The sequence below is a fragment of the Xenia sp. Carnegie-2017 genome, unplaced genomic scaffold (genome assembly GCF_021976095.1).
Source record: "Xenia sp. Carnegie-2017 unplaced genomic scaffold, XeniaSp_v1 HiC_scaffold_14, whole genome shotgun sequence".
Classification (NCBI taxonomy): domain Eukaryota; kingdom Metazoa; phylum Cnidaria; class Anthozoa; order Malacalcyonacea; family Xeniidae; genus Xenia; species Xenia sp. Carnegie-2017.
Window position 1 is genome coordinate 13076123 of NW_025813447.1, and position 21893 is coordinate 13098015.

General features: G+C 32.9%; 5 protein-coding genes across 5 annotated transcripts; 4 read left to right on the forward strand and 1 right to left on the reverse strand.

Annotated features, from left to right (window-relative positions):
* The first annotated feature begins 29 nt into the window (after window positions 1-29).
* On the forward strand, window positions 30-4285 carry LOC124434592 (mediator of RNA polymerase II transcription subunit 15-like). The gene is made up of 15 exons (XM_046984471.1): window positions 30-198; window positions 282-381; window positions 469-517; window positions 656-778; window positions 853-884; window positions 1138-1234; window positions 1304-1437; window positions 1506-1673; window positions 1742-1808; window positions 3109-3183; window positions 3287-3341; window positions 3476-3523; window positions 3622-3752; window positions 3881-4044; window positions 4193-4285. Exons 1-11 carry the CDS (start codon window positions 134-136, stop codon window positions 3289-3291), a joined length of 915 nt encoding a protein of 304 aa, XP_046840427.1. The 5' UTR covers window positions 30-133; the 3' UTR covers window positions 3292-3341; window positions 3476-3523; window positions 3622-3752; window positions 3881-4044; window positions 4193-4285.
* Window positions 4286-5365: 1080 nt separating this feature from the next.
* On the reverse strand, window positions 5366-9351 carry LOC124435313 (coiled-coil domain-containing protein 62-like). Its single transcript, XM_046985249.1, has 19 exons — window positions 9071-9351; window positions 8884-8954; window positions 8627-8782; window positions 8429-8511; window positions 8263-8329; window positions 8137-8173; window positions 8011-8056; window positions 7888-7945; window positions 7731-7793; window positions 7536-7637; window positions 7385-7462; window positions 7224-7317; window positions 7062-7117; window positions 6941-6986; window positions 6769-6857; window positions 6519-6606; window positions 6455-6457; window positions 5766-5878; window positions 5366-5672 (listed from the first exon to the last, which is right to left on the reverse strand). Exons 1-19 carry the CDS (start codon window positions 9072-9074, stop codon window positions 5574-5576), a joined length of 1353 nt encoding a protein of 450 aa, XP_046841205.1. The 5' UTR covers window positions 9075-9351; the 3' UTR covers window positions 5366-5573.
* A 1700-nt stretch (window positions 9352-11051) lies between these two features.
* On the forward strand, window positions 11052-17521 carry LOC124434596 (myotubularin-related protein 3-like). Its single transcript, XM_046984475.1, is given in 18 exon segments — window positions 11052-11317; window positions 11407-11459; window positions 11597-11706; window positions 12062-12195; window positions 12272-12360; window positions 12488-12666; window positions 12769-12862; window positions 12926-13039; window positions 13189-13397; window positions 13569-13694; window positions 13770-13881; window positions 14102-14297; window positions 14376-14564; window positions 14683-14850; window positions 15589-16196; window positions 16199-16499; window positions 16576-16775; window positions 16844-17521. Coding segments are annotated over 16 exon segments (2955 nt in total). The 5' UTR covers window positions 11052-11317; window positions 11407-11459; window positions 11597-11621; the 3' UTR covers window positions 16995-17521.
* A 37-nt stretch (window positions 17522-17558) lies between these two features.
* LOC124434595 (selenocysteine-specific elongation factor-like) lies at window positions 17559-20255 on the forward strand. The gene is made up of 3 exons (XM_046984474.1): window positions 17559-17855; window positions 18022-18194; window positions 18549-20255. Exons 1-3 carry the CDS (start codon window positions 17573-17575, stop codon window positions 19776-19778), a joined length of 1686 nt encoding a protein of 561 aa, XP_046840430.1. The 5' UTR covers window positions 17559-17572; the 3' UTR covers window positions 19779-20255.
* On the forward strand, window positions 19781-21518 carry LOC124434591 (mitochondrial ubiquitin ligase activator of NFKB 1-like). Its single transcript, XM_046984469.1, has 3 exons — window positions 19781-20149; window positions 20325-20533; window positions 20620-21518. Exons 1-3 carry the CDS (start codon window positions 20033-20035, stop codon window positions 21314-21316), a joined length of 1023 nt encoding a protein of 340 aa, XP_046840425.1. The 5' UTR covers window positions 19781-20032; the 3' UTR covers window positions 21317-21518.
* Window positions 21519-21893: the final 375 nt, after the last annotated feature.

The window sequence follows — 21893 nt, forward strand, 5'->3', positions numbered from 1 at the left end:
TGCGACAATTTATGCGTGTGTAACGGGAAGACATTTCCTGATTTCCAAACAAAAACAGCTAATGATGTTTGAGCATTGTAATTTTTATAAGTGTTAGATACGCTTTTGTTTTGTTAGTGCGACATTGAGCAAAATGTCTTCTAACAATAGTGGCGACTGGAAAACTCCTGTGCTTCGTCAAAGGGTGATTTTAAATATGTAAGTGATAAATATTGGTCGGTTTTGTCGTCATTGAAATAACTATCAATGTTCAATTTAAAGTAAAAGTGTTGTCTTTTCAGTGAAGAAGCTCTTAAGAAGTCGTCCAACTTGATTGGCTCTCCAAATGAGAAAAGTGCTGCGGAAATTGAAGATCAAATATTCAGTAGATCAGGGAGCCGAGTGAGTAACACGACGATACTGTTTCCAAATGTGAAGTGAAATAAATATTTTTGTTGTCAGTTGTCATTAGTATTGTGATAATTTTAGGACGCTTATCTCACAATGGTGGCGAGGATAATATTGCATCTACAATCAGGTCAATATATTATATCATATGAATCAGAGAATGAAGACCAAGGAACTGACAATGTTTCATTTTATTTGTACCTTTTGTTTTGTTTTTAAATTCAAGGAAATTTTGTAACTCTATATGAATTGAATGTTTTCTCATTAGGTGGTCAAAACCTACAACAACAACAACAACAGCAAGCATCAACAAATCAAGTACCGGGGAATCCTATGATGATTACTTCAAACATCTCACAAACAGGACAGCTTAAATTCAATGAACATAATGGTAACTATGGACATGTTTGTTGTTTAACTTTTCAATTGTCACTGTTCAATTTCAATCTTCTTTATAAATTTCAGTGCCTCAAACAGATACACATCATATTTCAAAGGTAAAAAAAAATTATTTCTCCCCGTGTCCTTTTGTGTGTGTGTTGAAGGGGGAGGTATATGATGCAAAAGTTTATGATTGTTTGATTTTTTGATGTTTATGTATACATGATATGCTATATTTAGTTCCTTTAAAATATAGTCTTCTATTAATTAAATATTAATGTATGAATATAAGAAATATGTTATATCAATCCTCCCTCAGCCATGTTAAAGATTGTAAATATTGTTGATTATTATGTTGTTTTCTATTAGTTATTGCCACAGCCATCACCTCTTAATGGAATTTCTACACCATCTCCTAAAATCCCTTTACATCACTCGCCGTCCCCACTGTCATCACATCAATCAGGTATTTATTGGAATCATGATAGGTGATCATTGTAATCAGTTATTATATGTAATTATGAACATTTTTCAGCTAAACAATCAAAGGTGCAAAATGCATGGCCAGTTCAAGTTACCTCGACCTCTGCTTATCCTTCACCATCCCCTGTCATTCCTTCTCCAAGTCCTATAAGTCATTCTCCAGCTGCTGCATCATCACCTGCCCAGGTAAACTTTCTTTAAACATGTTCACCAAGCCAAAACTCAACACTTTTGTGGTATATCTTGACATTTAGATTAGTGCCCAGTCTCCTTCATCACTGCTAGCCTCAAAGATTTCTGGCATCCCAAGTGTAGAGTCACCTGGATCATTCAACCCTCCAAGTAACCTCAATTTGGGCTCTCAAGAAAGTCCTGGCAGGACAGATTTATCAGATAAGGAAGAACAACAATATATGGAAAAGGTATGCTGCATTTTCTTTGGTTTTCTTTTGATATTTTAAAACTTTTGCTAATGGATTGTTTGTTTCAGCTTAAGCAGCTTTCAGTGTATACTGAACCATTGAGAAAGATGATTGCCAAGATGCAAAGTGATGAAGGTACATATACATCCATATTATTTGAACTTTGAAGCTTCATTTGGTGAAAGTGAAGACCTCTGGCCTTCATGGGCCAGATAATCCACATTTCATCATCTGTAATGTGGAAATTTAAACTTTAATAACAGCATCAGTCATAGGCCCAATTTTTTATTTCAAAATTATATGAGCCTTAATTGAATACTAAAAAGACAGAAGCTGTTGGAAAGTTGAAACTTTGTAATATTCTAAGATATTACAGTTTACTTTGTGTGAAGAACTTGTACTGACAAAAGAAAAAATTGTAAAAACAAAAATCTCCTTTTCGGTTCATATCTCTGATACCCTTGGAGTTAAAAATCACTACTGGCTACAACATATGTTGATGTTTTGATGTTAAATTTTGACTTCTCCATGATATCCCACTTGAGAATGCCAGTAACAGGCTTCCCCTATCATAACCATCAGACCTTTCAGACATACTAAGACCTTTGTGGACACACTGAGGCCTGGCCAACATCTGCTCCAGCGCATGCGCAGTTAATTTCTGTATTTTGTGACAAAGCAAGCTATTTACTCTATAAAGTTGGTGCTAGTTTATCCAGTTTGTTGTTGCCATGACCATGAAGTAAGGAGTGTTGGTCAAGTTGATTGCGTATGCTCTGGTGATTTTTTGTAATAGATTGTGAGAGTGTTAACTAGTTATTCCCAGAGCAGTGTAAGGAGATCCATTTCATTAGTATTAAACAAACTTCTATAGTTGGTCTAATGGTCTGCGCTAGCATTCAGATGTTTATTAATGAAATGTTGTCTGTCTTTTTCAGTCTGTCTTTTCAGTGTCTGTCTTTTTCAGTGTGTCTTTTTCAGTGTGTCTTTTTCAGTGTGTCTTTTTCAGTGTGTCTTTTTCAGTGTGTCTTTTTCAGTGTGTCTTTTTCAGTCTGTCTTTTTCAGTCTGTCTTTTCAGGCTGTTTTAACAAATGCACTTTCAAACACGTTGCCTCAATGACCGTTAACTTGCGTAACCCTAACATGCATTTTTTGACTATAGATTTTGATAGGTTTTTATTAAAAATGTTTTTGTTTGTCTTAAATCAATGGATGTTCACCTCATGATCCATGAATATAAATTAAATTGGAGTTGATGGAGAAATCAATTAAATGTAGGAAATATTTTATGTTTGATTTAAATTACGATTCCAAAGGCGATGTATTTTTCATACTTTCCACTATCCTTGAATTCTCACTATCTTAATTATATATACTTATTCTAGATCATTTTAAGTTCGTTATACTTCACTAAAGTATTTTTATTACAATGTAGATGTTGCCAACAAAGAAAGCAAGAATTTAACAAAGTTGAAAAGACTTTTAAGTATCTTGGGTAATCCAAAGAAAGGTAAATAACATTGTGTAAGGTAAATGAGTAAATGAACTGTTGTACATCAAATTTCACCCCAAGTCTTATAAGTGTATTTTACTTTTGTTATATTATCATCTAGGGTAGCTTATCAAGCTTTGTTGAAGGTCGAGGATGTGTTACGACGAAAGTTACCTGTAAGTTTATATAAAAGTTGCAGCAATTTTGAAGTTGAATATTGAGTAGAAATTGTGGATAAAATGACTTGTGAAATCTGCTTTAAAAGTAAACAAAACATAGATATGTGTAAAATTATTTTGATATTGCTTAGTTTGAAGGCGAAGGTGTGAGGGAGAGAAAACTTGGAAAGCCTGCTGAGGTTTGTGATTTTTCAAAACTCTTGCTTGATAATTTCATCTAGTTAATGAAATTGTTGTACATAAATTGTATTTTACAACATAAAATATCTGTGTTTAGCCTGTTCCTATTGGACATTCTCTTGTCGAAGCTTTGCAAACACAAGCAAAGACAAATTCACATCAATACAAAAATCGTATGGCACAATTGTTTACTCCGATGCTTGCCACCATTCATGGTCCTAGCATATGGTAAGTTTTTTTAAGTAATACTTCATTCCTAAAAAATTACAATGGAAGGCATGTGTATGTCCAACTGTCAAGTTTAAATATTGTAAAATGTACACTTTAACTTTATGTTAAAATTCCTTTTTTTTCAGTCCACCCCCCGTGCCAACATCACGTGTTAGAGAACCAGAACTACGATCCACTCTGCCACACGTCGTGAAGTCGGAGATTGCGCAACTCAGTAATAAGTTTACAATGGATTATGCTAATGAGGGCGAAGATGAACGGAATGAAAATATTTTGGTCTGTTCAATAAGTGAGTTGCTTGTTTTTCTTTGTTGACTAAAAACATCAAAGGATTTTTCTTTGAGAAAAAAGTTTGCATTTATTCCATCAACGTTAAGAAGTTTCTATTTAATGAAATAATGTGTTAATTTTGCGTGTTATTTTTTGTCGTCTCTTAGATGATAAAACGTTACCAGCTGTTCCGTATTTAGTGGTTCGTTTATCGAGTAATTATCCAAAGACTTCGCCTCTTTATGACACGAAGGATTATGGTTGGTAGTCACTTAAATTTGTAATAAAAGTCTTCCATCTTTATTTGTTTGAAAAAAAAACAACTTTTAAATACTTTGTTCAATATGTACGGTAGCATTTCGCATTTTGTGTTCATCTTTGATTTTATGCCAAGTTTCTTTTCATACTTTAGAAACAAGTGATTTTTTAAAAAGGATCAAAGATCGACTTAGCAGCAAACTATTGAGTTTACCTGGAAATTACACTTTAACAATGTTATTGTTGAACTGGGTAATTTAAACTTGCATTATCTTATGAGTTATAGTTTTATTGCTTTGTAAAGTTCTTGAATACGCTAAATGTGGTAATCAGGGTTTAGTTATCGAATTTTAAAATAGGTGGAATTTTTTTTCTATATAATCTGGTTTTAATGCTTTTAGGAGTCAGCTGTGAGATACGTTGATGCTCGAAGACAAAATTCAAAAGATAATGGTTTGGGTGAAAATAGTGACGATATATTTATGTAAAAAAAACGATATTATTGCCATGATCTATCTTAAGTTATTATTTCATTCATAGGTGAAAGCAAACTACATCCTTGTACAGTTTTATGATGTATAACATCTGTTAAAACTAAATAAGTAAAGTTGATGCATAATATTTTAATTTTTAAAGTAAACTTACCTAAATAAGTAAAAAATCCAAGTATCACTTTAATATATTTTTACGTTGCTTGTGAACTATTTTGGGATCGTATCACTGCGTAGCGATAATGTTGCACTTATCCATGTTTTTGCACATATTATTTTTAACATAAATATTCGTGTTTATTATAAATTAGTGGTTTTTTGAGGATGTGATAACGTGTCCAAAGTTAACCATCGTGGGCAAATAAGAGAAACAAACAAAATTTTTACTATCCAGTAACATCCAACGTCCGCAACCAACTGTTAAGAATTTTTGAAAGATGAAAAATGATAATTTTCAAATGAAGTTCATGGCATACAGTTATTCTGACTTGTATGATAAATGTGAAGATTTTCTCTCACTTGCCTATGAAATGATGTAAATAAATGTATAATTACTTGCGGGTATGCAAAGAAACTTATTTATGGTAAACATTTTGAGCGTCGTTAGTATTTATTTCTTCAACAAGTCGTTAAAATCCTCCCGTATAGCTTGTATGTCAACGAAAATCACATAAGAATCGCCTCCATTTTAAGCAAAATTTAACTTAAGTATGCTCAAATGAACATAAAGGTTTCATAAATAGTACGTATACGACTAATCTATTAATAAATTACACATTGATAAATAACATAGAAGGTTTCATCTCTCTCTGTCTTCTTCATTCTTGAGATGGTTTCCAATATTAGATGATGGACTGGTTGATAATGGTGAAAATCCTTCTAATCCATTTCTAAAATTCTGTGTAAAAACAACCGACAAAACATTTCAAGAAGGATCAAACGAGACCCTAAAGGATCATCAATGATATGAAAGGGTATGATGACAAACCACCTTATTCGTGATGTTGACCGTAGTTTGTTCGAGATTTTGAACCATTTGACGAGATTCTGCTAACAAACGATGTAATTTACTTGTTGGGAAGATGAGTCCTAAAATATAAAAGACTATGTAATAACAGGTAAGTTTAAATTATTTTAAATACTAAAAAACATTTTAACAAAACTATATTGATACACAAACATTTTGTTGTTTTGTAGTTTCCACGTCGTCATTTCTCGTGTCCGAAAGTGATGTCTCGTTATTTGATATTGAAAAAAATGGTAAGGAAAAATACTGCTCAGTTTCGGAGATTAATTCGGGAGATTCTAAAAGAATTCGACAATACATTGTTACATTGGCATGAACACAAGGAGATCAAGTATATTGATTTTTTATAGACCATCTTCACTATGACATGACTCCAGTACATTTGTAGGTTAAACTTACCCAAGCCATGATTTACTTTTGCAGTGGAAGGGTTTCCAGATTTAATTGCAAATTGTGGTTCGTTGGACGCTGGAAAATATGATGCACCACTATACCGTCTACCCTCAACATCGTTGTCGTGAAACGTTATACTGGTGTTGAAGTCACGTGAAAGATCTTTGACTGGAGAGTGTAAGGATGATGACGAAGGAAAAGGATTACATGAGGTATTTATCCAATCAGATTTATGTATAACTTTTGGGTTTGCCTCTATTGATCTAAAATAGAGAATTTTAAATGTTAGTAGTTTTTTTTCGCCATAAAATATATTATTATAACCTTTTATCTTTTTATCCTCATCATTGTGATGTGATTCTTGTATCTTTATCTGTCCATATGTAAGATCACGTTGTTGACGTTCACAGATCTATGGACATATGAAAAATATAATCTTTAAGAAATGCATGGTTTACCACAGTTAATTATAATGAACGAACATGTTGTGTTGGTTAGGATAAAAAGATCTTTTTAAAAAAGTCATTTTTACTTTAACATTACATTTAAAATTTTCTAGTAAAGTTGAGTGTACTTGTCTGAGATGTTTTAGTTCCGAATCTGTTCGCTCTTGTTTCGATTTCTGTAACTCGATGAGTTGATCTTTTCGTTTTTCTCGTTCTCCTAGAAAAATTCATTTGGAAATGTAAAGTGCAACGAAAGGACAATCTTTGAGTAAGGCAAATGTTTCATTTCAATATTATCACCTGCAAGAAATACTTCTTTTTGAAGCACTAGCACCTCTTGTTTTGACTGAAAAATATCGTTGAAACATTTCAATTATTGTAAAATAGTAAGTTGTACGTAAAGTATAGTATTTTTATTAACCTGTGCAAGTTCTGTTTGAAGATCATCTGCATCGCTAAACTGCTTAGTCATTTCCCCTATTAACATGATTTCATTGAAATAGTCCATTTACATTAAATTTAGTTTTCTACACTAAATTGAACAAAGCAGTGAAATTTTTATGTTTTCCGTCATTCCTTCTACCTCGGAGATTCTCAACTTCATTTTTGCCAGCCTTAACTTGGTCACGAAGTTGATCACATTCCGTTCGTAAAGCTTTTTCAACTGTCTCGTATTCCTAAAAATGCAGAATATGTATAATCCAAGAAAAGAATATTTATTTTGCCTTTTATTGTCTGGAGTACCTGTAAGATTGTCTCCAATTGTTTTGTTTTTTTCTGAAATTCTCCTAATGTAATACTCGCTTCCGTTATGTCGTTTTCCTGTGAATGTTTCATCATTTTAAAGCTGTCATTTATGTCCCTAAACTCCCATGTAAGTCGTTTCATTTTATACCTTTAGTTTAATCTTCGTAACCAGTTCTTGTTCTCTTGCTTGTAATTTTCCAAAATTATTGGAAACTTCACGTAAACTGTTACCAAGATTGACATTACTTTCCTGTTGAATATATAAATCATCGATAGATGCGCAAGGATGAACTGACAAACAGAAAATAAAACATAATTTCATAAGTTTAATCTGCTTTTCAACCTCTAAATCAACCAACTGATGAGTTGCAATTTCTGCTTGTTCTGTAACTTCTTTTAACCTGGCCTGCATACAGACGTTTTGATAAATAAATTAAATGGTACGTAAAAATTATTTTAAAGTGACAAATTTTCCCAGAGAATGCCATTAATCCATTTACCAATGTTGTCTCTAGTTCATTGCGTTTTCGCAGTTCTTGAGCTTCCGTGTTTTTAAGACTAAAATGTCCAATGATTAATAATAATTTTTGAATGAAAATTTCACGACTCTATCGCCTTTATACCGTGCATTCAAAGCTTTGCATTGTTCATTTCTTGATTTGAGTTCACCTATAATAAATAGTTATGGCATTTTGAAAAGGCTACTTCACATCACAGTTGTGTAATAATGTGAACCAAATATCCAATACCTTCTAATCTAGTACACCTTTTTTCGAACGAAACAATCTAAAAAATTAGCACATGTTACAATTTGAAAAATTATTCATTAAGGCAAATGGCAGTTGAATTGGCAGCTAAATGGTAGTTAAGAATACTCTTTGCCGGTCTTCTTGCCAAGACTGAAGATGTTTCTGATGAGTACAAACCATGTCATTTAGCTCTCTATATCAATAAATATAAGAAATGTAAAGATTCGATAAACTTGCGCAAGTGTTCACAACTTATCTTTATTTTTTTCTAAAAACTTAATCAAACAACAACCTATCCCTATCTTTAAGTTCTGCTATCAACAGTTGAAGCTCTCTACGTTGCTTTTGAATTGTGTCTGCGTCCACATCTAATAACTACAAGGAAAAGCAAACACATTAACTTCAAAAGATTTTGTACTCTACTTCATTACAAAAGACAAAACCTTCTCATAAAAACAATTCAGAATAGCTTTTTTATAAATCCTATAACCTTTCTAGGTGACAATGATCTTCCATGATACAACCTCACTGGACTCTTTGATTGTGATTGCCTGTGGACACTTGATGGAGATCTGGATACTGGTGGTGATCTCATTAATGAACTGTTCATCACAGATCCAGTGGTTGATAAGGAAGGTTGGTGTTGCTAATGGTGCAATAGCGTTATTTGATCATCATTGAATTAACTAACACTCTAGTTGATTAAAGCTTTAAATAGGAATATGTTAAAAAAATATGTCAATGTACCTTGGCTTTTGGCGTACTTTGATAAACAGTTGTTGGTTGAAATGTCATATTCATGTCACTGAATGAATTATCTGAAACATTTAACTATTTACTTTAAGTGTTTCATTGACATTTCCATGCAAACATTTTAAAACGTAATACTCCATACGATAAAAGATCTAAGATTAAAATATTTACAAAAACTCACCCATTATTATTTCAAAATATCGTTATCTTTACAAGACTGGACGCTCTCGTAAAACACAAACAGCTTTCTTTGATCGTCGATCGAATTCGAAATTGGGACACCAAGTTACTTGCAAGGTTTACGCTCAGTATGAACTTTTCAAAATTCACAATACACTTCCCGTTTAGGATAGTGTACGAATTATTATGGAAAAATCATAGAAATCATAGAAATAACGGGAAAATGAAGAAGGACAGTTGTGACGCTTCCAAACATAAACAAAATTATAATATATTCCTATGTAAATACAAAATTTAGTTTATTTACAATTTTTATTTGGCGCCGAAATCGTGTTTCCTTTTGAATTTGTCAGTTTTTCAAAATGCAGATCTTTCAACGGAAACACGCAATCCATGACTCAATCCGTTATTGGAAGATTGGAAACTAGTGATTAACTTTGTGATTAATTTCATAATTTGTTATTTGTCAATGAGAGATCATAACAGACTTATTGAAATAGAAACTTGTTATGATATAGTGTTTTAAAATTGTTTTATTGTTGAAATATGGACAAAAATCCACAAGGTATTACCTATCATTGATGAATGATATGTGTCATAAATTTTTTTATTTTAATTTGATCTTATTTGAAGTTCATCCTTTTAAGGTCATTTACCTCAAATTGTGTCAGTTCAGAGACCTGATCAGAACAAATCAAAACCAAAAACATCCCATCAGCCTTTGCCATCATCCCGATACAATGAGTTACTTCGGGTAATTGAGGAGCTTGGCAAAGATGTAAAACCTACGTATGCTGGAAGTAAAAATGCCGGAGAACGATTAAGGAAAGGTACTGGGACTAAGGATGTGTCAATAAGTTGTGTTTTGAATATCAATTTTAAGTTATTCTTATGTCATACTTTTAAAGGCATCCTTCATGCACGAGCATTAGTTAGAGATTGTCTTTTGGAAACAGAAAGAAATGCACGAAAATAGATGCTACGAATATTTATTGGCCATATGAAGACTAAACCTATGAAAATGCATGGTTTTGTAAATGGTAGAGAATTTCTACAGATAAGACATTCAATCGATTTATTTAATGTATAGATTTCATTACACTTGCCTTGTCAGGTACATGGTTACTGATATATATGATATTTATGTACAATATATATTTGTTTCAAAGCTGAAATGTTTCTCATTAAAATAAACAGATATTGGTAACTTTCACTTTGTGGTTCACGAATTGATAACTTAATCATTTTCATCATCATTTACTTTGTTTGCAAGTGTAAACTTATTTTTTATCATTCGTTTCCGAGCATAACCAGCCTTTCGCTTCCTTATTCTTTCCCAAAGCCTTGCCATCTTGCTGTCTTTTCCATTGTAAAAAAAATCCAACTTATCCTGAAGGATCTGACGTGCAATAACTCTATTACGTTCCAAATATCGTGTTTGATGACACTTAAGAAAAACATCATGGCATTTTCATTGCATGTTTAGTTTATATGAATGGCAGTATTGTGAATGTACGTATGTTATTAACTTTAACAATAATACTCTCATTTTTACAGTACACATTTAAAAATATACATACCTTAACATGTATTCCTGTTGGTCGATGTTTCAGTTCTACGCAATTATTTGTTTTGTTGACTTTCTGTCCGCCTTTACCAAATCCTTTCACAAATTTCTCCTCAATATCATCTTCTAAAAGTCCAAATTTATTTGTTGGTTTGCAGTAACTGGCAACTCGATGAAGAGAAGAGCAAAATGATTGTCGTGAAATTAGTTTAAAGATTTGAAACGACGTAAATTTTGACCAAGAAAGTACATGCCTTAGGTGTATGGACATTGGTCATAAACCAAAGAAATAGAGGCTTAAAATTAAGTAAAATTATAAAATAAGTTGTTTATAACTTATATTTACACAGATATAACATACAGTTCATATATATTAATTGAGGTCAGTGGAGGAAGATTATAAATTCTGAGGAAACGTTGATGGGAAACGTAACTTTTTGCTGACAAATGAATTTAAGTTTAACTTTTTAAAGTTTGGCGATATTGTTTTCCTCCTATCAAAGAATACTTCTTATAATATGTCTTGATAACTATTGAAATATTCATGGTCTACAGGCTTATCTAAGATTGGGAAGAACATTAAACTTCTTACTATGACATCATTCATCATTTTGATGCTGACCAACGCCTCCATTCTTACCTGCAGCAAATCGTGGACAAACTTTGGTTCTACTTTCAAAGGTGATAATTTTTAGCTTAGTGAATTTGTGAACAAATTGATAAATAACCAATGTACTGAATATTCATTTGTACTTCATTTACTTGTTTAGGCATTTTTATCGATTGAAATTTCTGCATAACATTGGAATCAAATTTTTAAAAGGTATGACATTTGCTTTTGCTTTTGTATTTTCCGGTAATTTTGTCTTATCAACCTTAAACATAAAGAAATTGGGATAGAGATGGTGAGCTATATGTATAAATTCTTGGAGTAATTTAATTTTGTAATGTTTCCTTCAGGAATCGATAAAATTTTGTGATTGTCATGAAGGAAGAGACTTGTAGTGGTTCAAATAGTTTGGATAACATTGAAACCAGAGAGTCCTGCCCAAAAAAAGACATAGTTCGTGGTTTGTATAAAATGTCCTTTTCAATCAAATTGATCCTTTATTCATTTATGATATTTGACATTTTGTTAATTGTGGGAGATTTATAACAAAAATTAAAGCTATTTGTTTTCATTCAAGCTTATTTTGATTTAAACATTTGCCTCAACATAGAAATAACTGGAAATTTTTAGATTTTTGTTTATGTATTTTATTTATTTGTTTGCAAAAATAATGCTGAGTGTTTCAGTCCCTGTAATAATTACTTTTACTTTTGTATTATCAACTATTTTGTTCAGACAACTGGGAAGAAAATTTGAATGTGAAATAACAAAAATCCCAATCATCTCTATATTCTTTTCAATTTTCTGTTTTGTAGATAAATCACATCTTTTTAACCCGTTTTCTCCTCTGAATGGAGAGCAAATTAAACATATTGGGAAATGTGCTGCTGGAGTTTTTACTATATCAAACTTTCGATTTTTTGCCTTGTTGCAACATTACCTCATCAATGTAGGTCTAATTGTCCTTGATTTAGTTGAGATGTGAAGTTTTTAAATAGAATTCTTCATTATAATTCTTTTTGAAGGTTCCTTTGATGTTGATTGAGGCGTTAGAGTGGAAGGGAAAGGACTTTCCAGAAATATTTGTTTCTTGCAAGAATGGACAGTCATTTCAGTATGTCAACACAGAGACTATTTTTTAGTTTAGGGTATTTCATTAAAGATATTCTGTGTAAAAATGATTACTTGTCTTCAAGATGAGTTGTTGGTTTTTTATGTCTTTTTACCATCCATTTCTATAGGCTCAAGTTTGACTGTGTTGAAAGCTGTAGCTTGTGGTATGAAAGATTGAAGGAGAAAGCAGAAATTCCCGATCATCTTGAGAAATTGTTTGCATTTTCTTATCATACCTCATGTCAGGACTTAGTTTCAATAAACCAACCCCTTTCCGATAATCATGTGGGATTTTTAAACTTAAAAGGTGAAAAAGAATGCTGTTAAGATCACATTCATATAAAAACATTTCCATTTGATATTTTTGATAATTTCCTGTCGTATTTTACCAGAAAATTTTGTGCTGCAGGTAAGATGCAGTCTGATTTTATGGATGAATACAAGAGAATGGGTTTTGAAATGGACCCTGCCTGGAAAATTACTGATGCCAATTCGAACTTTGAGTGAGAAGAATTTTGATGTTTAGATTACGTATGTCACAGAGTAATTTAATAATGAACCTTTAGATTATGTTCTTCATATCCCAAGTTGCACATTGTACCCAAATTGATCACAGATGACAAATTAAAGAAGATTTCCAAATTTCGTGCCAGTCAAAGATTTCCTTCAGCTGTTTGGAGGTGAAGTTTTAAAATACCTAGTTAATAACTGATATTTGTTGTCTGCCCATTCTGATATATATTTAAATAGTTTATGGATCAATAAACATGTGAATTAGTGGTAGTTGAACCCGCAAGAAATTAGCTTCCTTTCTTTCCCCCCCCCCTAGACATAGCAAGTATGGTGTTGTAATCGCACGTTGTAGTCAACCAGAAGTTGGTTGGTTGTACTGGCGTTGTGAAGAGGATGAGTTCTACTTCAAGGCTTTGGAAAGCATTGTAAATGTGGAAATAAAACTTGATGAAAGTCTTGGGAATGATTCTTCTGACAGTCACTTACCTAAGGAAAAAGAAACACATTGTGCTAATGGATATTTAGGTAGAATTTTATTGTGTGTTTCTTGTATTTCTTTTGATGTAACTTCCATTTAAGAAAACTTTTATGTGTCAATGATTTATTTTATTTATGCTTAATTGCAATAAATACCAGTCCACTGATATTGTATTGCGTTTTAATGCTCGTTTTCAGTTTTTTTGCAAACTTTTTTAGTGAATGGAGGCATTGAGGAACTTGCAAAAGTAGAGGAACTGGGGAAGAAAGTTCTTGTAGTAGATTGTCGTGGTAATTATGCTGCTTTTGCAAACCGAGTCAAAGGAGGGGGAAGTGAATGTACAGGTATTAAAAATATTTTTTATTTATTTGATAAATATAGATATTTCATGCTTTGTTGAGAATGACCTTTTTTTTTAGAGTATTATCCAAATTGTAAGATTCAGTTCATGGGCTTAGCAAACATTCACTCTGTTCGTAAGAGTTTTCATTCTTTGAGAGAATTATGTTGCAAGCAACAAGACCAGACAGGGTGTGTACTTGGCAAAACTTGTTTTTCAAGCTTATACAACGTGTGGATGATAACCAGTAAAACTAATTAAACAAATATTCTTTAAGAAATTAAATATATATTGTGTAAGTCATAAATGACGAGAAATTAGAATCTCTATATAAAGCAATCATAAGTAAGACATATCATTTTTCTTGTGTAAAAGTACAAAATAATTTCTTTATTTTGTTTTCTCTTGTAGGTGGCTTTCTTGTTTGGAAGGGACTAAATGGCTTTCCCATATATCATCGTTGATAAAAACAGCTGTCATAGTAACAAAGGCAATTGAACAAGAACGAAAACACGTCGTTGTTCATTGTAGTGATGGTTGGGACCGAACACCACAAGTTGTTTCGTTGGCTGAGCTACTTTTGGACCCTTTTTATCGAACCATGAAGGTATATAAAATTATCTGTGTTTAAAATCGTATTGTTCGATCTTTTTAATACAGATGTTTTTCCCTTCTGTCATTCTAGGGTTTTCGTATTCTTCTTGAGCGCGAATGGTTTTCATTTGGTCATAAGTTTGCTGATCGTTGTGGTCATACCTGTAATGATAATGATGACTTAAATGAACGATCTCCAATCTTTTTACAATTTCTTGATTGCGTTCATCAACTACTTCGACAGTTTCCATGTTCATTTGAGTTTAATGAAACATTTTTGGTAATATATTTTACAGTTAACATTGTTTGGTTTAAACGAAGCACTGTGTGAAATGTAAAGACAGTTGTTAGGTATTTTAATGAAACTATCATATATATGTTGATATTTTTACGAATAGGTGAAGCTTGTCCATCATACGTATTCTTGTCTCTATGGAACGTTTTTGTGTAATACTGAAAAAGAAAGATTAAGATCGAATATTAAACTTCACACGACATCTATATGGCCTATGTTACAGTCACATTCAACGTGTATAAATCTTCTGTACAACCACTTTGACAAGCAGGTGGGTGTTTTGTATATTGTCAATGTCTATATAGATGTTCATTCAATAACTTTAAGCATGGTATTTATTTAAAACATGTATGAAGTGGGAGCAGTGACTAGTACCAATAATGACCATCTTTTTCATAGGTATCAACAATAGCCATCTTTTTCATAGGTACCAATAATAACCATCTTTTTCATAGGTACCAACAATAGCCACCTTTTTCATAGGTACCAATAATAACCATCTTTTTCATAGGTATCAACAATAGCCATCTTTTTCATAGGTACCAATAATAACCATCTTTTCATAGGTATCAACAATAGCCATCTTTTTCATAGGTACCAATAATAACCATCTTTTCATAGGTATCAACAATAGCCATCTTTTTCATAGGTACCAATAATAACCATCTTTTTCATAGGTATCAACAATAGCCATCTTTTTCATAGGTACCAATAATAACCATCTTTTCATAGGTATCAACAATAGCCATCTTTTCATAGGTACCAATAATAACCATCTTTTTCATAGGTATCAACAATAGCCATCTTTTCATAGGTACCAATAATGACCATCTTTTCATAGGTACCAACAATAGCCACCTTTTCATAGGTACCAATAATAACCATCTTTTTCATAGGTATCAACAATAGCCATCTTTTTCATAGGTACCAATAATAACCATCTTTTTCATAGGTATCAACAATAGCCATCTTTTTCATAGGTACCAATAATGACCATCTTTTTTCATAGGTACTTTATCCCGAATATCAAGCAAGTAACATTTTATTGTGGTCGTCGTTGTACTTAAATACACCTCGGGTCTACTTTGATCAATGTATATTGTCATCAGGTCTGTCTTGTGAGGATGATGGTTCTCGTGACGCGTGCTTCCGAAATCAAACGGAATCTCGTCGTCAATTTCATCGACGCAACTCAGATGGAGACATGAAAAGTTTATGTAATAAAGAAAGTTTTAATGGAAGTCCAGGATCACGTGATGATTCGGATATTTATATGACTAAAAATTTTGGTTGTAAATCAGAGACTTGTTTAAATCTTCCTCGAGGGTCGACGTTGTGTTTACCGGATCTAAATTTGGACGATGACAATAGCTACAAGGAAAGCTCCGTTAAAGACAATGCTTTACACAACTGTGAATTTAGTGAGAATATCATGTGCAATCTTGATGAGAATAATGATAATATGGAAAATAATCAGCTACTGGAAAAGACCGCTGACTTTAGTGACAGTTTGAGCAGTAGCACAAATACTTATGTCGATAAAGTTGATCATAGTTGTGATGGAACTGTGAACGCGAAAATTTTGAAAAATCCGAGGAAGATGGATTGAAAAATGCTTATTGTAACACTGAAACAAACTTGGAATCTAATCACCCTACTACTGACGTCACAGATGATATTACAAAGAACGATGTGGGGACTCGGTCTTTTGAGCCAGCGGCATGTCCTACTGATAAATTATGTTCGAGTGTGTGCGATCAATATTTAGATGTTGATGGTTTGTCCTTAGTTATTGATCCTGTGCAAGCACGTTTAGTCAAGTTACAACGCTGTTATCGTGAAAAGATAGCGAAATTAGAAGATTTGTTGAAAAGCCAACATTGTGTTTGTGAAGAGAGTCAAAAGACCAAAAAAGATCCGGTTTGTTTGTTTATAATGTGTACATATGAAGTTTGACGAATGAATGGTGCTCGAATTTTCAAATTCTACTTTGTAGATTGATTCAATTGATTCAACTTACGATCGTCACAGTCTTTCTTCTGTATCAAGTGATGCGCAATCTGATATTTGTGAGAGCTGGGAACAAGTTACAGATGATGATGTAAGGCCTGTACTTTGGCTACCAGACCATCATGCAGTCCGCTGTGGGATTTGTGATCAGACGTTTAATCTTCTCAATCGAAAACATCACTGTCGGTATGTTTATGTTCTTTAGTTTCTACTGTAATTAACAGCAAAATTATTGGCATTAATTTCTTTTGTAGAAGTTGTGGTGGAGTCTTTTGTGGTGTATGTTGTAGTGAAATGGCACCCGTCCCTTCAGAGCAACTCTACGACCCTGTTCGTGTTTGTAAATCTTGTTTCACCAAACTTCACATCGGAATGACACCAGAAATTGTCGTATCCGCATCATGACGTCATAGTACAATAGTTTTAGGTTTTGTCTGTGCAGTGATTGTGATGTGGTGTAACTTGCCCCCTTTGTTCCATTATTTAAAAACTATTTTAAATTTTCTGACAGTGCTATCGAAGCATGTAACAATCTGTAAATACTCGTTTAAGCACCGCGCTCCTTGTGCTAAGAATCTGCACTGCGCACACTTAATAGAAAGTGGCTGTTTTTATATCTTATTTATGCTAGGTCTAAGCACTTCAACCTTGTGGTATTTAGGATCTTATTGAAAGTCACCACTATAATGATGACTTGAAGATAAAAGAAAGTTAGTTGTTACAATAATGTTAAAAATACTAAGTTAAGATATCAGAGTTTAATATATCTGTACATTGTGATTGTTTAATATGTTTTAATTTATGTAAAAATCCTCGCGTAACGGGGAATTATAACTTTTAAGAAATAATTCTTTGAACTATTTAACCACTTTGTCACCATGCAACCAGATTGTAATTAAAATTTCCTAATTACATTTATTACATTATACGTATATTAGATGAAGTATTTCATTATTTTGATAAAGATAATTAGCTTTTCTCACATGGAGTCGACTGCAAAGAAACGAATTTTAAACTTTAATGTTGGCGTCTTGGGACATGTCGATAGTGGGAAGACGTCTTTGTGTAAAGCTCTAAGTACAGTAGCATCAACAGCTTCATTTGATAAGAATCCACAGAGTAAATCGCGTGGAATTACTTTGGATCTTGGTTTCTCATCTTTTCCTGCATCGTTACCTGAACATTTGAAATCTGAACCTTATGATGTTTTGCAGTTTACTTTGGTCGATTGCCCTGGACACGCGTCCCTCATTAAAACCATTATTGGCTAGTATACTAATTGTTTAATGTCTGATAATAGCTTATAGATATAAGAATTTTAAATACCCTTTTGATTCTTGACCTTTTCAAATATTTGTTAATTTTAACATTAGATTAAATAGCTGATATAACAAAATCTTTTTTCTTGTTTTAACTATGTGTCTTTGTATAGGTGGTGCCCAAATCATTGATCTCATGATTTTAGTAGTTGACATAAACAAAGGCATGCAAACACAAACAGCTGAATGTTTGATAATTGGTCAGATTACATGTGATAAAATGATTGTTGTTCTCAATAAAATTGATCTTTCACCAACAGAGAAGAGACAATATCAAATTGAAAAGGCATGTATGTTGTCGTAATTTGCTCACACTGATAACTTAGTATGCATTGCAATTAAATTGATCACTGTGTTCATAATCTTGTTTATTGAAGGTACAGGCCATGCAGAATTGTATATTGAATTATAGTAAAATGTATACAATGTATTAAACCTCTATATTCGTTTCAATAATAGAGCTTGCTACGCTATCCTGAGATATTTTAACTTATCATTTTTAATATAAATGTGCAATGTTTTTGTTTTCTTAAAAACTTATGTTATATGTACCAGTCGTTGATTCAAATGAAACAAATTTCAATAATTTATTCTATATGAAGTATCACTTCTCAACAGTAACTTACTTGTATTATTGTAGATGAAGAAAAGATTTGGAAAAACTCTGGAAAACACAAAGTTTGCTGGTTCTTCCATAATTGCCATTGCTGCAAAACCAGACAATGATGTGAATGATAGCTCTTGCTCAATAGGCATAAATGAAATGTATGAAATGCTCTCTTCGCAAGCATTTGTCCCTCAGCGTAATAACAGTGGTCCTTTTTTGTTTGCTGTTGATCATTGTTTCTTGGTACGAGGACAAGGTACTGTCATGACTGGTACTGTCTTGAAAGGTACTGTATCTCTTAATGATAACATTGAAATACCATCCATGAAAGTTGTGAAAAAGGTGAAATCAATGCAGATGTTTCGACAGCCTGTATCAAAAGCATCGCAAGGGGATCGAGCAGGATTATGTGTGACACAATTTGATCCTAAATTATTAGAACGAGGTTTGGTATGTCAACCATCAAGTGTTCCCACAATATTTGCTGGAATAGTTAGAGTGCAAAAAATATCTTATTATAAAGGTGAAATAGCTTCAAAAGTAAAATTTCATGTCACTATTGGACATGAAACAGTGATGGGAAGTGCACAGTTCTTTGGCCTTCCTGCATATGCAGAGCTTCCTTCAGATCCACAAATGTTTGACTTTTCCCAAGAGTACATCTTTCAAGAGCATTTATGTGGTGAAGAGACTGCTGATGAAGATTCTTTATTCAACCCTAAATATCAGTATGCTATGCTAGAGTTGGAAAAGCCTGTCAATTGTCCTGATGAAAGTCTTTTTATTGCTTCTTGCCTTGATAGTGATATAAATCTCAATAATTGTAGGTTAGCTTTTCATGGAAAGTTTTTGAGCATGTTTACGGATAAAAATTATGCTGCCGTAAATCTTCCCAACCTGAAAATATTTAAGACGAAGAAAAAAGTGGGAGAAGTTGAACGTGTTATTGATAATTTTTGTTTGGTTGGCAGAGGGCTCTTTAAGAAGGAAACAAACATTGCATTATTTTCAAATCTGAAGATTCATCTCTCTACTAGTGAAACAGGATTTATTGAAGGAGGGTTTGGGCAGAGTGGCAAGTTTAAAGTATACATTCCTAATGGTCTTTTACCAGAAACCTTGGCACTTATTGGCCATCGAAGTAAAAGAAAAGGAAAAGTCGGACGTGTTGATGAATATGTGGAAAAGGGAGTCGTTGTAAAAATCATCCTCGATTTTAAACGATATATATTTGATCCTGAGAAAAAAATGATACAGTCATGAATGGCAATATGATGTAAACAGGTCAATGTACGAGGAAACTCCAGTCAAAATGGTCAAACACAATATTTCGCTGGAATCGCTGCAGCAATATTTGATATATATATCTACATAAAGTAACGCTTACCGCTTTCATTTCAATAACATTTGGTGGGCTCATGTTTCCAAGAATCAAGCAAGAAAAATGAAAGAACGCCAATTGAAATAATTTTAATATTATTAGAGTTAATTTTTGTCTTTTTTCTCCTAAGAGGAGAATGTTTATTTTGCCCATGGATACCTTTTCGCTTATCGGAGGCTTAGGAAGTCTTGCGGTAGCAGGATTTTGTTATTCTACATACATAAATTCAAAGGATGAGGCTTTGTACTTAACGGTATGTTAGTTGTTTGTCAACAGTGCTTGTGCTTGATGACTAGATTATGTTTTACTTTTTGTTGTATGTGTTTTGATTTGTTGTTGATAAAGAATAAACTGAAAAATGGTGTTATTATTTTCGAGAAGTAAGTACATCTGTGTACATTACCATTTATGAGGTTTTTTGTATGTAGAATACGCCAAGTCTTGAGATTGGTGATGAACTATACGACGAGATTATTAAAGCACCAAATGAAACTCTTCCCTATGTTGCCATTCGTGGGGTAACTAGAGCAATTGAATCTACTTTAAAATCTGGCAATGTTCCATCTGCAAAACTTTTAATACAAAGTACAAGCACATATGAACATAAGGCAGAGTGGATTCGTTCATCTAAACTCTGGTATGATAGCAAGTAGGAAAAGAGTTAGTTTGTAGGAAGAATGTGTGATTGTTGAGAAGATTTGACTGTTGTATCTTTTCTTTTAGGCATGATACTAAACTATTGATCAGTAGTGCTATAAATCTTGTTCCATTTTCATTAAATAATGCCAACCATAGAGTCATAGTTGACGAGCCTCTTCAAGCCACTGGACTTGACTACACACAGATTTTTAATAAATATGAGCCAGTGCATTCTAGTTCAATATCAGCCAACATAGTGGAATGGGCAACTGGCGAAAAGGTGAAGGGTATACAGACTGTTGAAGAAGGTTTATTAGAGGGTACCACCTTGACTGCTGTAGGTAAAGTAACACTAAGAAATGGTTTATTTAAGATTAAAGTACCAGAGAATCATGAATATATACTTAGCAAGATGACATTAAAAGGAATTATTCAAGAAAAGACAAGCTCTACCCGCACTTGGAAATATGTAACAATTTGTTTTACTATAGTTGGAGGTGCATTTATGTTAATTTGGCTTTTTCGAAGAAGGCAATGGTTGTCAAGACTTTATACTAATACCCGGACAAATAGACCTGCATTTCCTGAAGATGATAGAAATGATGAGTTTGGTGAGAATGCTCAAGAGATGTATTGTGTTATATGTCTCACAAATCGACGAAATGTTGTTATCTTGAATTGTGGTCATATTTGTGTGTGTCGTTCATGTGCTTCACAAATTGACTCCTGTCCTATTTGCAGAGGAGTTATTGAGCGGCTTGTTCCAATTTATCAAAGTTGATAAATATTCTCATAAGTAAATGCAAAGTATATAGTTTTTGTCATATTGTCCAGCAGTCCATGTGCAGTAAATTCATTTGTTCTGTATTTTTTGTGAATTTTTTTCTATACTTTATGTAAGGGAATATGATGCCTGTATAGTTAAATAATAAATTGAAATGTAAAATTGGTGGGCACCAACCGCACCATCAATTTCTGTGAAATGATCGACTTTTGATTTTAATGAAATGTTACGTCCAGATCTTTGATATACAGGCCAATGGTGTGCTCTGCAAATGCAATGTGCAAATGTAATGTTTGACGTCATCACGTCACCTTAGAAAGAAGTCGATGAATGAGTATTATATTTCAAACACTATCGTCTGGCCGGCTTACCGAACCGAAGCATAAATTTCTAAAATCTATTCTCTATTTATGAAGTGCTTACTGTGTTTTAAACAATTGCCACATTATGTTGATGAATTTTCAAGAATTGACGAAGAAGTATTGTGTGCTTTGGATGCTATAATACCGTTAACGGTCAACGAATTGAATGATCATCAGAACAAATTGTGTAAATCTTGCGACGAGCAAGTGAG

Excerpts from the sequence above, each read along its gene's own strand:
- LOC124434592 (XM_046984471.1), top strand. The coding sequence starts at position 134 with ATGTCTTCTAACAATAGTGGCGACTGGAAAACTCCTGTGCTTCGTCAA. Across the intron at positions 199-281 it reads CAAAGGGTGATTTTAAATAT|TGAAGAAGCTCTTAAGAAGT; the intron begins GTAAGTGATAAA and ends TTGTCTTTTCAG. Across the intron at positions 779-852 it reads TAAATTCAATGAACATAATG|TGCCTCAAACAGATACACAT; the intron begins GTAACTATGGAC and ends TATAAATTTCAG.
- LOC124435313 (XM_046985249.1), bottom strand. Across the intron at positions 7,638-7,730 it reads ATCAGTTGGTTGATTTAGAG|GAAAGTAATGTCAATCTTGG; the intron begins GTTGAAAAGCAG and ends TATATTCAACAG. Across the intron at positions 6,607-6,768 it reads AACTAAAACATCTCAGACAA|ATCTGTGAACGTCAACAACG; the intron begins GTACACTCAACT and ends ATATGTCCATAG.
- LOC124434595 (XM_046984474.1), top strand. The coding sequence starts at position 17,573 with ATGGAGTCGACTGCAAAGAAACGAATTTTAAACTTTAATGTTGGCGTC. Across the intron at positions 17,856-18,021 it reads CCTCATTAAAACCATTATTG|GTGGTGCCCAAATCATTGAT; the intron begins GCTAGTATACTA and ends GTCTTTGTATAG. Across the intron at positions 18,195-18,548 it reads GACAATATCAAATTGAAAAG|ATGAAGAAAAGATTTGGAAA; the intron begins GCATGTATGTTG and ends GTATTATTGTAG.
- LOC124434591 (XM_046984469.1), top strand. The coding sequence starts at position 20,033 with ATGTTTATTTTGCCCATGGATACCTTTTCGCTTATCGGAGGCTTAGGA. Across the intron at positions 20,150-20,324 it reads ATGAGGCTTTGTACTTAACG|AATACGCCAAGTCTTGAGAT; the intron begins GTATGTTAGTTG and ends TTTTGTATGTAG. Across the intron at positions 20,534-20,619 it reads ATTCGTTCATCTAAACTCTG|GCATGATACTAAACTATTGA; the intron begins GTATGATAGCAA and ends CTTTTCTTTTAG.